The 15,123-nt window shown below is 34.1% G+C and overlaps 1 protein-coding gene across 1 annotated transcript; it reads right to left on the bottom strand.

Annotated features, from left to right (window-relative positions):
* Positions 1-7,024: 7,024 nt before the first annotated feature.
* On the bottom strand, positions 7,025-13,600 carry LOC121409929 (NADH dehydrogenase [ubiquinone] 1 alpha subcomplex subunit 8-like). Its single transcript, XM_041601715.1, has 4 exons — positions 13,396-13,600; positions 9,910-10,079; positions 9,453-9,537; positions 7,025-7,869 (listed from the first exon to the last, which is right to left on the bottom strand). Exons 1-4 carry the CDS (start codon positions 13,516-13,518, stop codon positions 7,735-7,737), a joined length of 513 nt encoding a protein of 170 aa, XP_041457649.1. The 5' UTR covers positions 13,519-13,600; the 3' UTR covers positions 7,025-7,734.
* Between the last annotated feature and the right edge of the window lie 1,523 nt (positions 13,601-15,123).

Raw genomic sequence — 15,123 nt, 5'->3', positions numbered from 1 at the left:
ATTATTCTACCTGCCTCATGACAATTAAACAAAATAATTGACACTTTATTAGCATTAGCCATGACATCATAATGATATTATGATGATGTTATTAGTTATATTGTGCAACCTTGTGGACACTGAAAAATTATGAAGTCTGTAAATGCCTGTTTGTAAGCATAGGTGAGGTAACTTATCTCACCATGTTTGTACACAATGTTGGGCTTTGTTACACCATATCTGACCACAAACATTGGAAAGATTTAATACGGAAGGTTTTTGTATCATGTACTTGCAAAAACTGCTTCTAGTTTTGTTGTCTTTCATTAAGAGGGTATCTTTTGATCCTTGACTACTTTGAACAATGCATGGTGCTTCAGCAAGGATGTGGCAATTTATCTTCAGTTGCTACAGCATCAAGACAACAACTCATGGATTGCAGCCTGGATCCCGAGACTGTCAATAAGATTATAGCATACTTTGAAAAAGATGATTATTCTGAGGGATGATGTTAATACATCATGTTGTGCTAAACTTGAGAAGAGGGTGCGTAATTACTCTTTGTACACACTGAATCTATTGTGTTTGGGCCTTTGATGCCATGAAAGATGAGCCCCCCCCTCAAAAAAAAAAAAAAATCAAAACACGTATTTGAAATTAATAAATTTCAGAGCCCTGAGAACTGTGTAACCTCCCTTTGGTGTGACATTTACACTTTTTACACTTGTACAAAAACATCTTAAATACCAAGTCCATCCTAATTAAAAGTAGATTTAAATATGTAAAGAAAATCAAACAAGCAGGACAAAAAACTCATCAAATTTGGATGTAAATTTATATTTCAAGTTTCACATCTTAGTAAGTAATTGAGGGATTTTATTATATCACCCAGTCACTGTTATGGTTTTTTTTTCATTGAAATACAAAATATTTCAATTTTTCTCATTAATTATCTTAAATATTTTTCTCATAATAAAGTTTGTTTCCTTCTTGAACTATGGAATTGCCAATGTAGCAATCTATTTTTATTCAATTAAGAGCTTATTCAGAACATGAAGTGTTTCATGAAATATGAACTGAATAGCAAGAATGTTACATGCTGAGCTCTCTCATTTGCACCCCACCAATGATTTGCTGGTCTATTGTGTAAATAATGAAAGTTTGAAGAGCCATGTCTATCTTATTTTACATCCAATTACTATAGTAATTTGTTTTTTCTTATAAATTTAAGCTGGGGTGGACAAGGTTTGGAAGGACCAATAGCAACATTTACAATGATGATTAACCCTAATACTCTAGTTATTTCAAAGCTTGTTATTGAGATCTTGGCCATGGGTCACACGATTGCCTAAAAATTTTGCACAAGGGTCAAGAATTATGTAATCAACAAAGTTTTATTGCTAAATTTACGAAAGTCCTTTCACTTAAAAAAAATAATTTATGCTAATTTACCCGATAAGTCCTAGATTTTGGTATTTCTCACTAAATAAAGTCTCAAGAATAACAATGTTTGGTAGAAATGTCTTTCATAACTCCCTCATCAATTCCTGAAAGAAAGATAGGTTGTGGTAATTATTATGTATTTTATTGTTTTTCAATTTATTATGTATTTCTTTGTTTTTCATCAAGCATTTTCAGATGCATTGGTGTGTATATGTGAATGTGGATGTGTGTATGTGCAAATGTTTGGTAATGATTTACACTCTTTGAGACAATGGCGATACTAGAAAGTATTTCATCAATTGGAAAAGCTCCTGATTTTGTCCATAGGGTTATACACAGTCATAACAAGAAAATAAAAATAGTGAAATTTCTGTAACGTGTTCGGTAAACGTAATCTGACACCTGCACAGTAGGTCAGATTGTCATACATTTGGTATAAAAATGTCCAGGAATTATCAGAGAAATTTTGAAATATTGAGGCATTAGAAAGTACTGACAAAAATTTCACAGGGGCATTACGGCACCCCCCCCCCTGGGAGTATTAGGGTTAAAAGGACTGTCTTGAGAAAGGTAAACTTTCTTGGGTGTTGTCTGAATTGCACTTTTTTAGTGTCTAACTAGAACTCATCATTTTCCTGATTTTTTAATGGAATATAAAAATTTCAAATTATGTAAGCATACTGTACATGTATGAGGAACTAATTCAAATGACCAAGTGAATATGAATTTGATATTTTAAATTTCAAGGATACAGCTCGCCACCATGACCCTGATAATGATGGCCTTTGAAATATGCAAATAGGTTCTTAAATAGCACTACATTATTAATTCCCTATATGTTTTAAAAGCAAAAGGAAATAAAGGGAAGTTAATGTTTCAGAGTTAACTTAGTTGAATTGAGATACATTTTATTCAAGAGCAGATTTAAAACCTATGTGTTGATGATTCTAAGCAAGTTTGAGGGGTTTTTCCATAAAACTGGGGCAGCATATCCTTGATGCAAACTAGATGTATATTGCAATCTGATTTGCTCAGGACTGCTTAAAATTCTTTGGTTACCAAGTCTCTGGAAATTTTGTATCAAAATGGAGCAGTTATATAAGAAGAGAATAAAAAAACCCCATAAACCAACAGGTCAAGCTTTGTTACAGTAAATTGGAGCCAGAGGTTGGTACATGAATATGGTTTCCTTTTTCATTAAAGGTCAATGAATTCAGTTAAAATCATTGTCTCGAGTCTTTAATACAGTACCATGTGGCAAATGATAATCATAAGTGTCAGAGGTTATGGTAAAGACAGATTGGTTGGACAGTTTGTAGTCATTTGGTTTACTTAGGGGTTCTACTCCTCATGTGGTCTAATACAGCATACACTAAAACCTTTTTGGTATAAAATCATTTGGTCTAACTGCCATTTGGTTCACACTACACTAATTAGTCGAATACCCACTTTATTTAAATTTCATTTAGTCTAATGCCAATTTGGTGTAATTTCAACTTTTTTTATGTTTACTTTATCAAATGAAAATTTCTTAATATTTCATTTTACCACACAGACAAAGTTGTGTTGAAACCAAGTGGAAATTACAGGAAATGTGTGTAGACTTACTGGAAATTAGACAAACAGGTGAATGGGCTTAATGGCAATTATATCAAATGGGTAAGAAATGAACTTGTAGGATTAGACCATCTTGGATGAGACCTCACAGGAAGTAAATGAGGCAGGTATAGACCATTAGGCAGTTTAACCAGTTGTACATACAGTGTATGTACAGAGGAATTTCAATATTGCTTCACAGACTTTTCTATCATCTGTAAACCAAACACGAAAAAAACTATAAAAAAAAATGATCACAATTGATCTTTAATTCACCAAATAAGCCTCAACTTTGCAAGTACCAAACAAACAAACCTGAAAGAAATTGGAAGGCTAATTCCGGCCCACCCTAATTTTCATACCCTTTGTTTAAGTGGGCAGTGCTCGCTCAAGCATGAATTTCCATTTATACAGTGCATATCAAAAAAAAGTTTACACTTTGAAAAAGCCCTGGGAATTAAAAAATATACAACATGTGGGTAAGTTTTTCACCTATAATCTTGGGTTTGGGTCTCATCTATCCAATTAAAGTAAGTTTTGTCAGAATGTTACACTTGAGTGAGCACTGTCCATTTCTGTAAAGCTCGCAGAAATCTGCGCAGAAATGCTCGTTTTCATGCTGTGTCAAGGGGCCAAGGGCGAAATCAAACTTACCCTACGAAGATTTATCATACATTTCCCTTGTACTTTTAGTCAATTGAAATAAAATGAATATATTCAAGCATTTTGTAACAATTTTGCCACCCATATTGAAATTTCAACACTTAGTAAGCACAACCTTTACCCCATTTGTGCCAGCTGGATCTGAGGACATAACTGAATCTGAACAAAAGTTTATATCGGACATCTCCAGTGGGTTTACATTTCATTTTACATTAATACTTGTTTCTCCACACTTTTCCCAAGCTTAGCAATGATTACCAAAATGAAAATCAAGCTTAAGCCATTCCATGTAAATCACAGCTCAGTGTAAAGCCAATATCGTCACGATGGCCTCAGAGTATGGGGGAGTGGGGTGGGGCGAAATGCACTCTTCGAAGTGTTTTGGGCAAGGAAACAAGTCAAACAAAGTAGAAGATATCTTCACATCAATTTTACTAGCTAAATTCCATGTGTTCTTCATGATTACGGTCTACTTTTATTCGCATAACAATTTCAAAGTTCTGCGCAAATCATTTTTCACTAACTTTTCAAAAGTGATGCTCATTCAAGCGGAAACATTTTTCGACAGTTACATCGTCAATCGCTTTAATGGATCTGTACCAATGTTAAAATGTGGAAAAATTTTAAGGACATTACAAATGTATAATTTTACAGGATTTTTTCAAAGTGTAAACTTTTTTTTGATACGCACTGTATATATATAATGTATAATTTTACACTTTGAAAAAATCCTGTAAAATTATACATTTATAATGTCCTTAAAATTTTTCCATTTTAAACATTGGTACAGGGGCCCGTTGCAGAAAGAGTTGCGTTTAAACGCAAGTCAAAAACTCAATTGCAAGTCCCAAATGCGCGCTGTTGATTGGTTGAAAATCAAGTTGCGCATGATTTTTAGAGTTGCGATCGATTGCAACTCTTTCTGCAACGGGCCCCAGATCCATCAAAGCAATTGACGATATATATATATTCTATTTTTTGGGGGGTGTCCTTCTGTGACCCCTGCAATGTGACCAATTCCAAAGAGCATTCTGAAGAATTTGCTCCATTCTGAAGCCTAACAAAATTCATCATGTTAAATTATAAGATGAGAAGACACTGCATCTTTTTTATTGCTTTATGTATTGAAGCATTTCATTAATTAACCTGTATGGGAGCATAGTCTGATACTTGTCAGAACTTCATGTTCAATGATAGTATGAATGTTGTTAATGAAGTTCAATTCTTTGTTTATGATCTTGCATTTTTATATTAAAGTTTTAAGAAAATTTATAAATAATGGGTTTTTTTTAGGGATGGTCCAGGCTGAAAATATATATCTAAATAAATAGAGTAAAATTCATAGACCAAAATGCTGACAATTTCATTAAAATTGGATAACAAATAACAAAGTTAATGAATTCAAAGTTTATAGATATTTTGTGAAAACAGTTACATGCACATCGTCATGAATATTCATTAGGTGGGCTTTATTTTATTTATTGAGATAGAAATATCTCCAGCCTGGACCATCCTTTGAATATTAAGTAGGCAACTTTCATTCAAAACAAGTCTGTCTTCTCAGTTTTATCGATAGCTTGAAATGATATAAAAACATGTTTAACTCTCGGGCAAAGTCTATTACCTCAACACTGACTTGAATTTAAATCAATAGAGAAGAAACAGAACAAGCTTTACAATGAAAATTATTTCTCAATCTAATTCAACTTGGTGTTGTGGTTGAATTTGCCTTTAAGGCTAACTGTTTATATGCTTAAAATTTGAAGTGCAAACCCAGCCAACATGGATCTTTATCTTTTTAAGGTTTATTATATTGATCCATATTTTTCAAGCTAGAAAATGTAGCAAACTCGACTCAAATGGCTTTGCAATAATGTACAATTATACCTGTTACTTGTGAGTGTGATGTGTCTGAAAGTAAAACTGATTTGGCTGTTGAAAGAAAAACAAAATTTCTTCCAAGAATATTGTAAAGAAAGTGGCTATGATATACACCTAGGGATGTTTCACAAATACTTCACAAAATTGTGGTGTTCATTTTTTTTCTAAAGAAGATACACATTCCAAGAATTTCAAGTCATTAAAACACTGGGAATGCAATCCTATAACCCTAATCAAATGTTGAAAAAAAATTCATTCAGACTGAGACGCTTGCAAACAAAGAAAGCATTGTCAATGGGAATAAAAAGGATTGAGAATCTGATATAGTACTTAAACAAATTGTTACTTGTTAGTTCATAAAGTTGTGCTTAATCAATGAGTAGCTTAAAAAAAACATCACCCTGATCAGTATTCTATTAGATGACTACATGCTTTATGGTGTTTTATGAAATGAAACAATTGTTTAACATCTACAATACCAAGGATCATGAGAAATCACATGCCTCCTTTAACCATGATAAGGAAATCAAACCATGAAATTCTGAAAAACAAAACTCAGCAAAAGCATGAAAGTTGAATTATAACTTGAAGCGTAAAATAAAATTTGGGTTAATCATTTGTTTAAAGGGCAGAATGTTAATTCAGAAATGCCTCCATCCAAGCTTTCTCCTTTAATATTCCTTTTCTCCATCACTTCTTAATCACACATTTTCATCAAGCTCTCCATTTTTATTTTTGTTGAACACTACACTTAAAAGTAATTCATTAATATCACAAATTACATATATCAAAATTTTTTTTCAAATATTTCCTCTCAATCTTAATTCTTTTTTCCTCTTCTCTCCTTACTCATCTTTAATTCCTTGGTACAATAGTAAAGCAACTATTTTAGTTCTTTTTGAATATATAGTATTTTTTTTGTGTGCAGTGGAGACTACTTGCATATTATAGAACCGTGCATGGTCATGATAAACACGAAATTCAGATTGAGAGTCAGTCCTCTGCTCACGATAAGAATCATGCATTTTTGCTAGATTTGCTATTTTTTGCTTTGTCTTTACAGGAAATGCAAAAGTGAAAAAAAATGGTGAAAATTGGGGTTAGTATTTGGGGGAGGGGTGTGGGGCAAAAAGAATAGAAGTCAACAAGTTTTGTAGTAGAGGACATTTGGTTAATGAAAACACATCTCTTGCCTGACTTGCATGTCTTGAAGTCTTTTTGTTGATAATCTCTGCACAGAACTGTAAAATCAATTTGAAATAATAACCTCTCACTCCACCTCTAAGATTCACTTCCCTAATTTGATCTCCCAACCCATTCCTTTCACCCACACATCTGTAAGCAATGGATAGAACGTGAGAAGTCTACATAAATGAAAATGACTTCAAAACTAAATTTGACATTTTCCAGTTTATTGTCAACAAATAGGCCAATATTTGACAAAAAGTGTTTTGACCGAGAAATCACAGACTGATTTAAGATGATGTGTCTACGATATAATCTATATTACACACTGCATAAGGGTCTTACCATAAACTTCAGGAAATAATGTCCATAATGAAATGATCCTTCATCTTCTTTGAAACTTTATGCAAAATAATTTCATGAAGTCTAAAATTGGAGTAATAATATGAAAACATGACAAAATGGCACATCTCAAGACTGCCATTTCACTGGCAAATTATACCCCCATCCTCTTAGAATTTACACTGTAAACCAGTGTCATATTCAATAAAATACTCTTTATTCACATTTCAAAGATGACCATTAATCATCCACCAGAAAAGGGACTACTTAAGCATTCAAAGGAGGACAACAATATGCACAAATCTGCATATATTACATGGCACTAGTTGAATATGCCATGCACTTGCAAATTTGCTTTTTCTTTTTCAAAACCTCCATAGGCATTTTTTCAGTAATCTGCTGTACATGCTTAAAAGAACACAGAATTTAGAATCACATAAATAAAACTGGAAAATTGTGATTATGATCATTGTGCCAAAATGGTTTCAAATGCTGCGAGTCTGTGCTGCAATACATATATCTTTAAAAGAGAAATATGTTCTGCTTCACACACAGCATCTCCATAAGATTTCCCTTTTCTGATGGATGCATGGCTACTAAAACTATACACTGACAAATCCAAGTGGATGAAGTTGTCTATGTCCACTACCAAAAGAAAAAATACTTGGAGCCGGTCTTTGAAGCAGGAAGATCAGCAGGTGGGACTGGCCGAGGTGTTGGTTCAGGAATCGGTCTCAGATCAAATTCGGGTACAGGTCTCTCAGTCTTCACAACAGTCACCTAGAAGTGACAAAACAATGAGAAATAGTTATTCGATGATCCAAATGATGAAACAAAATTTCATGAACTGCACATTTCTATATCTAATTTTGAGTATGACACATAGCTATAAAACAAAAGGAATGTGTGTCAAACTATCAAATGTAATAAAGCAAGAAAAATAAATAGCCAGAGCATCCCCTAATATTCAATGGTAAGTTATGGACATTGTTAGGAGTTACAAAAATGGTAGCATCTTCTGGAATATGACAATTTATTTGGTGCATTATTATCAATTTTTCTGACATCCTTAGTCAGTTTCTCCTATATTCCAATCTCATAACCACATCTGAAGTTTATCTTCAACAGATCCACTGTTTGCTTATGATTTCGAATGTCTTGATTTTATGTTGACCATGATAATGTATGTAAAATTTCCAATGTGATCTAAAAATATCTTGTAGATTTATTCAAAGTTTTTAATTAAGTTAAACATCAAAAGGCCCCAACATATTTAAAAGCACATATATAAACAAAAATAATTAGACGAGATATAAGTGAATCTTCCCTATTCAAATGCTATCACAGAAATTTCTTTACCAGTGCAACTTAGAAGAGGCAAATTAAGGATACTTTGTATAATCTGGGTTGAAATATTGCTCTGACTTGGGAGATTATTTGAATATGGCAGTCCAAAAATTGAAATTGGGAGTGGGGTGGTGTTCTGAGGTAATTTTATCTTTAAAATATTTTATTTTATCTCTTAAAATGAAATTGGTATTCTGAGAGATAAAATGTGAAATTTTATCTGCGATAAATTTCATCTTGCACATCTTAAGATAATATGCGACAGAGCAATGCCTGTGTAGTACGTAGACATATCCATCACATATCTAACCATTGAAGCATGAATGATGTGTTTGCGCCGGTTAATGCGCCCATGTTACTTTAAATAAAAGTTCAAATAAACTTGAAATAGTGTGGCCTGTGTGGGGGTTATTTTCTCTCTGCAATGTTCATTTCAGCAATGTTTCTAGGTGAATAAGCTTTATGTGTAATCGAGAGTAACACCTTATTAACAATATTTCTGTAGAATTAGGAACTATTTCATCAAATTTTTCTTGATTAATATTGTCTTTGAAATGATGCTTGTAATGATGTGATATTGACATCAACAAAAATATGAGAGAATTATTTAAAAATAATCTCTTTCAAGATGCGTTAGCTTATAGTGTATGTATAATTGAATTCAATAAATTGATGCAATCTTGTTCCTTTGCCACACCTCCTGGCAGAACAGATTTTAATTGGTTGAACAAGATGAGAGTGCTATACAACAGCATTTCTCATTGGATATTGCTTCAAAAACAGGTATGTCTTACAGAGATAAAATTAAAATTAAATGTTTTTTACAATAAATATTTGATTTTATTTGAGATAAAAGGGATCTCAGAATACCATCTCTGAAGTGTATTATCAATTAACTTTGTTAACTGGATTCAGTACAGTTAACACTGGTTTGCAGTAAGCAGTTGGTTAATAAAAACCAATATTTCAAGGGAAAATCACTTTAACAGCTACATGTAAGAGACAACAACCATTACCTTTCCCATATCTCCAAGTTCTGGTCTGACCCATCCCAGGTTTTCAAAAACACATGTGTCAAATTTCTTTTGAGTTTCACGGCATCTAAAATAAAGAGAGATAAGGAGTTTATTAGCACCAAAATCTTCAAAAAGTGATGCTGAGAAAATTTTAAGAAGGCGAGTAATCCAGAACAAGAATTACAATTATAATGGTTCGCATCACAAAAATTCATGATCTCCTTCAAACTGAAATTAAAAAATAATAAAAAGAAAAAAAAAAGAAACACAAAAAGTGATGGATTATCAAATGAAAATAACCAAAGTTTCATTTTATTTATTGTTTAAATATACTCTCCTAAAGTCCTAATCATCTTCAGCTCTGAAAACTTTTCTCTTTTTTTTTCAATTTTAAATTAGTATCACCCACATGGATACTAAACACACAAATGAATGACTTGAGCAAGACTTCACTCACCTTCTGAATTCTTGCTTGTTATAATCTAAGCAGGTCCAATGCTCTGTGAATGATTCATTACAATGAGCTCTTATTTGATTGAAGAATTTGAAAGCACAGTTTGTGACTTGTCTTCCTTCTTCTAAACACTTCCTTGGATCCTTCTCTTCATCCCTGCACAGCATAAATTCCTGCATAAATGAGAGCAAAATTATGACAGGTGTGCAAGAAAATTAGAGCTCACCTACACTTTGACAACAAAGATGTCAATGGGCCAGTCTCTCAGCCAAAGAATTGAAACACTGCAGGATTCAATGTCTGGAAGTTGCAGTGGCCATTGGCACCCACTTCTTGCTTGAAGTGAATGTTAGATCAAGGCAGACCTGGAAATTGCAGTTGACTTCATTCATGCACAAATTCAATGCAGTTTACTTTTTCTGTGGTGTGTTATGTATTTTGAAGTTACAATAATAAATTCTACAAAAATTTAAGAAACTCCCAACTAAATAACAGATTTTTAAATTTCTAGTGCACTATTGCCATAGCTTTGGTGACCCTGTTTCTTAAATCTTGGAAAAGCATCTGTGTGCTTTTTGAAATGGAAATACATGTACATGTAGGGCCTAAGGGGCCGGAGGCTACATTATGTCACAAATTCCTCCTATTTGATTGCAAAAAGTTTCAGATGGATTTTCAGTGTCATAATCGGGACATTCCTTGGCTATGCCTGGATCGACTACAAAATCGATTACAAAATGTCGTTTTGATTAGAAATAATTATTATATATTATAAGCTTATTTCTAATCAAGTTTGAAATCTTATCATTTGTTAAATAATAATTTTCATTTATAAATTGTTCTTCAAACGGCATTTGTAACATCGCTTATCGAAGGTACGTCATGACAAAGCGGTTCAAGGGTCAAGCCTATTGTATTTGCATTGTTTTACAAATGAATTGAGGGATCTAGAGCGAGATCGGTCTGGTAAGAAAGCTCTCATTTTTAACCTTTTTTAACATATCTTTTTGCACCTTCATATGCACTGGATGTACGAAGGTGTATAGATAAATAGAATGATACAAATTTACGTTATTTCTATCTTCAATCCATCGTTGTTTACATTTGTCTCTTATATGCCTACGGAAGCACTTGTTCACTGCTACCATCCTGCCTGTGGAGAATCTACAGGTACCACTATGGTATGCCAATGCTGTATTGAGCACACACTTTAAAAAATCATTAAAATATCACTTTTGTGACCAAAATTATCAATTTCCATACAGTTGCAATTCAATTTTCATTAGTAAGTTAGAATAGTTTATGTGTTGACCAGAGTGCTCAAAAACTTGAATTTTGGGCATATTTTTGTGTACGCCCTCAATTGGTGGAAAGTAATATGGCAAGAAAATTTTCATTTTCAAGCTCTATTTTTAATAAAGAAAAAAAAATTAAAGACTCAAATTTACTTAAGTGCCAAGTTATATAATGAAAAGCTGTAATGGAACCTGACAGTATAAAAAAAATCAAGCATTTGTCCAAAAGAAAAAGAGAAAATAATCCAAACATTATCCACCTTATTTCGCCACACATAGAGATGTAAATGAGAACAAGGTTATATCATAACCTTGTTCATTGAATGAGTGTACGCAAGGTGTTTCAAGGCTTCGTGATGAAGAAGTATCTGTCAAAAGATTTTAAAATATCATCACGAAGTCCTCAAGGCTACGCCGGACGGGTGAAGTTATTCTTGATTAATAATGATGTAATGAAGAATTGGGGTGATTTTTTCTTCATATATCATTTGTTTGCTTTTTTTATATGGAATCTGAGCAGATGTTGGTAATAAATTTGTATTTGCCAACTAATCTCATTTTTTTTTCTTTTTAGCTGCATTTTCCATGGCTCTTTCTAATATTATGCTTGTTTATCAAGTTCTACTTCTGTCGATGCACTGTCGATCGTCGACAGCTTTAATTACTGTAAACCTCACACACGGTATACCTTGAACTATCCGACAACATCGCAGATCACCAACAATTAACACACCACACCTCAACATTCGATCAAACGAGAGGAGATTGAAATTCGGCCAATCAGGCCCGTATTTGTCAGAAAATCAATTCTTAAAGGTCAAGTCCACCTCAGAAAAATGTTGATTTTAATCAATAGAGAAAAATCAGCCAAGCACAATGCTGAAAATTTCATCAAAATCGGATGTAAAATAATTTTTTTTCAAATCAAGTTTTTGTTGGGGTGGACTTGTCCTTTAATTAATGCAAAACTATGTACATATGATAATATTTCAAGCATTTTCTGTCACTTTGTAGATAAAAATCTAAAAGTGGATTTTTCACCTTGATTTTACAATCTTCATGATATTTTTCTATGTAAAAACTATTTATTGCTCTGTGAAATTGAACTGCGGAAGCCTTGGTACGAAATTGTTTTCGTACAAACATGACAAAAATGCGCGTCTGGAATCATGATAGTGTCCGGTAATACAATATGTGACTAGGCCTATATTAGACAGCTGGCAGCCGTCTGTTTCAAGGAGTTTTTTAACATTTTTTTAAAATTTTTCCTCGTAGTCGTACACGGTATGGTTGGAACTACCCCTTATCAACCACCTAATCTTCTAATATTTTTCTAAGCATTGTATCTGCGAAAATATTCATCAATTTTACCCAGTTTTCATCTCATTTGTGCAGAAAATTAAGCAGATCAGATTTCCATGTTTCTCACGGCGACTCCGATTCAATCAGTGTATATATCAACTAACAACGAATGCGACGATTTTACATTTGCTCATTTGCACCCATCTTTTGAAACCGACCACCCGCGATACACTAAGATTACGGCCTATTCTTGTCGCTGTGGCGAAGTATTTTGACTCTTCCAAATCAGTTCTGTGATGTCAACATGCTAAATGATCGTCTCGCTACTTCCATTGCGAGCTCCGGCACATGATTCGACGATTGACGACAGATATTTGTTCTAAAGCAGTTTCCTATCGGATTTCTTGGTTTTTCAGCGGGGTTTGGGTCTGGTCAATACAATTTTGATTAGGCCTAATTCTACTAAATATTTACTTTTTGTTGCTTCTTTTTTTTCTCGTAAAATCAATTCTTACCGTTTCTATGGACACTGCGCGTATCGTTTGTAATACGCAATAATTTTAACGCGCGCAAGGTGGTCGGTTTCAAAAGAGGTAGTCGATATGTAGTAGTCTCACCATACAGTGAAGCCAACGCCGGAGTTCAGCTGAACAACCAACAAAACAGATACCGAAGCTTTTGGTCTAGATAGGTCTATATATAAGCTCTGTGTAAATTTGTAAAGTTAGTTCTTTAAAGTTCAAAGCCATGGCTTTGCCTTTGCTGTGTTTGGTCTTTGGAAATTGGAGTTTGACTTTGGAAAGTTTGAGTTCTAAAATTTCCTTTTCAACTAACACAATTTACAATGTATGGGGCTACACAGAACAGATATTGAGAGATCAAATTTACCAACCTTGTTTGCCTTGTCACATTGTCTTCCGAAGTGATGAGCACCTGCTTTTAATGCAGATGATGTAAGGGGAACTTCAGGAACATCAAGTTCCGCTTTGGAAGGCAAATTTACAACCTCAGGCATAATTCCAAGGCCAAAATACGTTGAAGATTTTGGACAGAGTAAAAGACGCCGATATATAGAGGTGAGTTTCGCCCTCTACGTCGATGTCGAAGGTATTTTAGTCTTTATCAAAGTGTGTCATTCTCCCATATTTTGTATAATACTCAGAAGTCAGAAGAGATAAAAAAAGGCATATTTTTTTTCTGAAAAGGGCACTATCTTAAACATGGCCGTATGCTTATTTTTTCGCGGGGGGGGGTCGGGGCAGCACGCGTAATCTTTATAGGAAAAAAATCAAGTGATCACTGAGGTGCTTTGCATTTATAAGTAAAATTGATAGAATTTGTGCAAGTTTTTGTGAATTTTGTGAAATCTGCAGTAAAAAATTTGGAGTTTTTTTTTTTTGGGGGGGGGTCCCCCCCCGCTTTGTACGCCCATGATCTTAAAACAAATAAAAAAATGACTTATCTGGCCACTCACATGACTCAATAAAATTTAAGGCTTATTTTCACAAGTGTTTTTCATTCAATATGCACTTGCAGAAGGAAGCAGTGCGATGCCAAAGAATCCAGGCGCTCATCGGATTCGAAAGGAGTGGTTTTCAGGACAACTTATCTGATATGAAGAACAGGCACCTATGAGAAGGCAAAATAATGGGCACACCGATAATACACAAAACAGGTCCTATTCTCAGGTATCTTAAAGCAAGGGTACTGACCGCGTACGTTCGTAGGGGCTTGCTCAGCAGACATATAAAACGGTCCACTTCACTTCGTAGGGGGCACTTTCCTTGGGAAAAGGGGGCACAAGAAACATATCAGATGGCAAAAGGGCACTTATAATTGCTAATAGCATAAAACGGATCCTTCTCAGTTAGACGAAGGGGCTCAGTACGCGATCGTGAGGGGCCATTTTTCCTTAGGTAAAAAGGGGCTTACAAAGGGCACTGTCTTGCTAACGGCATAAAACGGATCCTTCTCAGGTGAAAGGGGCACAGGACATCTAAGGGCACTCATTACTGTTCTTTGGTAAAAAGGGATTGATTCGAAAAGTGGAAACTCACAAGAAAGCAAGGTAGCAACTTGCTCAGCAGACATATAAAACGGTCCACTTCACTTCATAGGGGGCACTTTCCTTGGGAAAAAGGGGCACAAGAAACATATCAGATGGCAAAAGGGCACTTATAATTGCTAATAGCATAAAACGGATCCTTCTCTGGCGAAGGGGCTCAGTATACCCCTTCGTGAGGGGAATTTTTCTTGCATTAAAATAGGCATTTTTTTCAGTGCTTCAAAAAGTGGGGAAGGGGCACTGTGCCCCCGGCCCCCAGGATCGATTGCCACCCCTGAGATTAATGTAAATTTATATAGATTAGATCCAAATTGTATTTGTATTCAAATTCTAAACAGATATACATACAAATGATTTTAATCTTGTTACAAATATCCTGTGCAAAATTTAAGGAAATTGTCATGAAATGTTAGTTGATTTATCAAAATTATTATAAAAACGGCGGTAGTTCTATTGAAAGAAAAATTAAAAAAAAATCGGTAGGTGATCAAACTCTGTAAATAAAAAAGGTAGATTGGCAAATATTCAGATTTGTAAATCATTCATGATAATAAC

This window comes from Lytechinus variegatus, chromosome 3, assembly GCF_018143015.1.
Source record: "Lytechinus variegatus isolate NC3 chromosome 3, Lvar_3.0, whole genome shotgun sequence".
NCBI classification, from domain to species: domain Eukaryota; kingdom Metazoa; phylum Echinodermata; class Echinoidea; order Temnopleuroida; family Toxopneustidae; genus Lytechinus; species Lytechinus variegatus.
This window is presented reverse-complemented; position numbering and strand designations above follow the sequence as displayed.

What these genes read in the sequence shown, in the direction of transcription:
- LOC121409929 (XM_041601715.1), bottom strand. Translation starts at nt 13,518, where the DNA reads ATGCCTGAGGTTGTAAATTTGCCTTCCAAAGCGGAACTTGATGTTCCT. An exon ending in AACAAGCAAGAATTCAGAAG is followed by an intron (nt 9,538 to 9,909) that starts GTGAGTGAAGTC and finishes TCTTTATTTTAG; the next exon opens with ATGCCGTGAAACTCAAAAGA. An exon ending in AACTTGGAGATATGGGAAAG is followed by an intron (nt 7,870 to 9,452) that starts GTAATGGTTGTT and finishes TGTCACTTCTAG; the next exon opens with GTGACTGTTGTGAAGACTGA.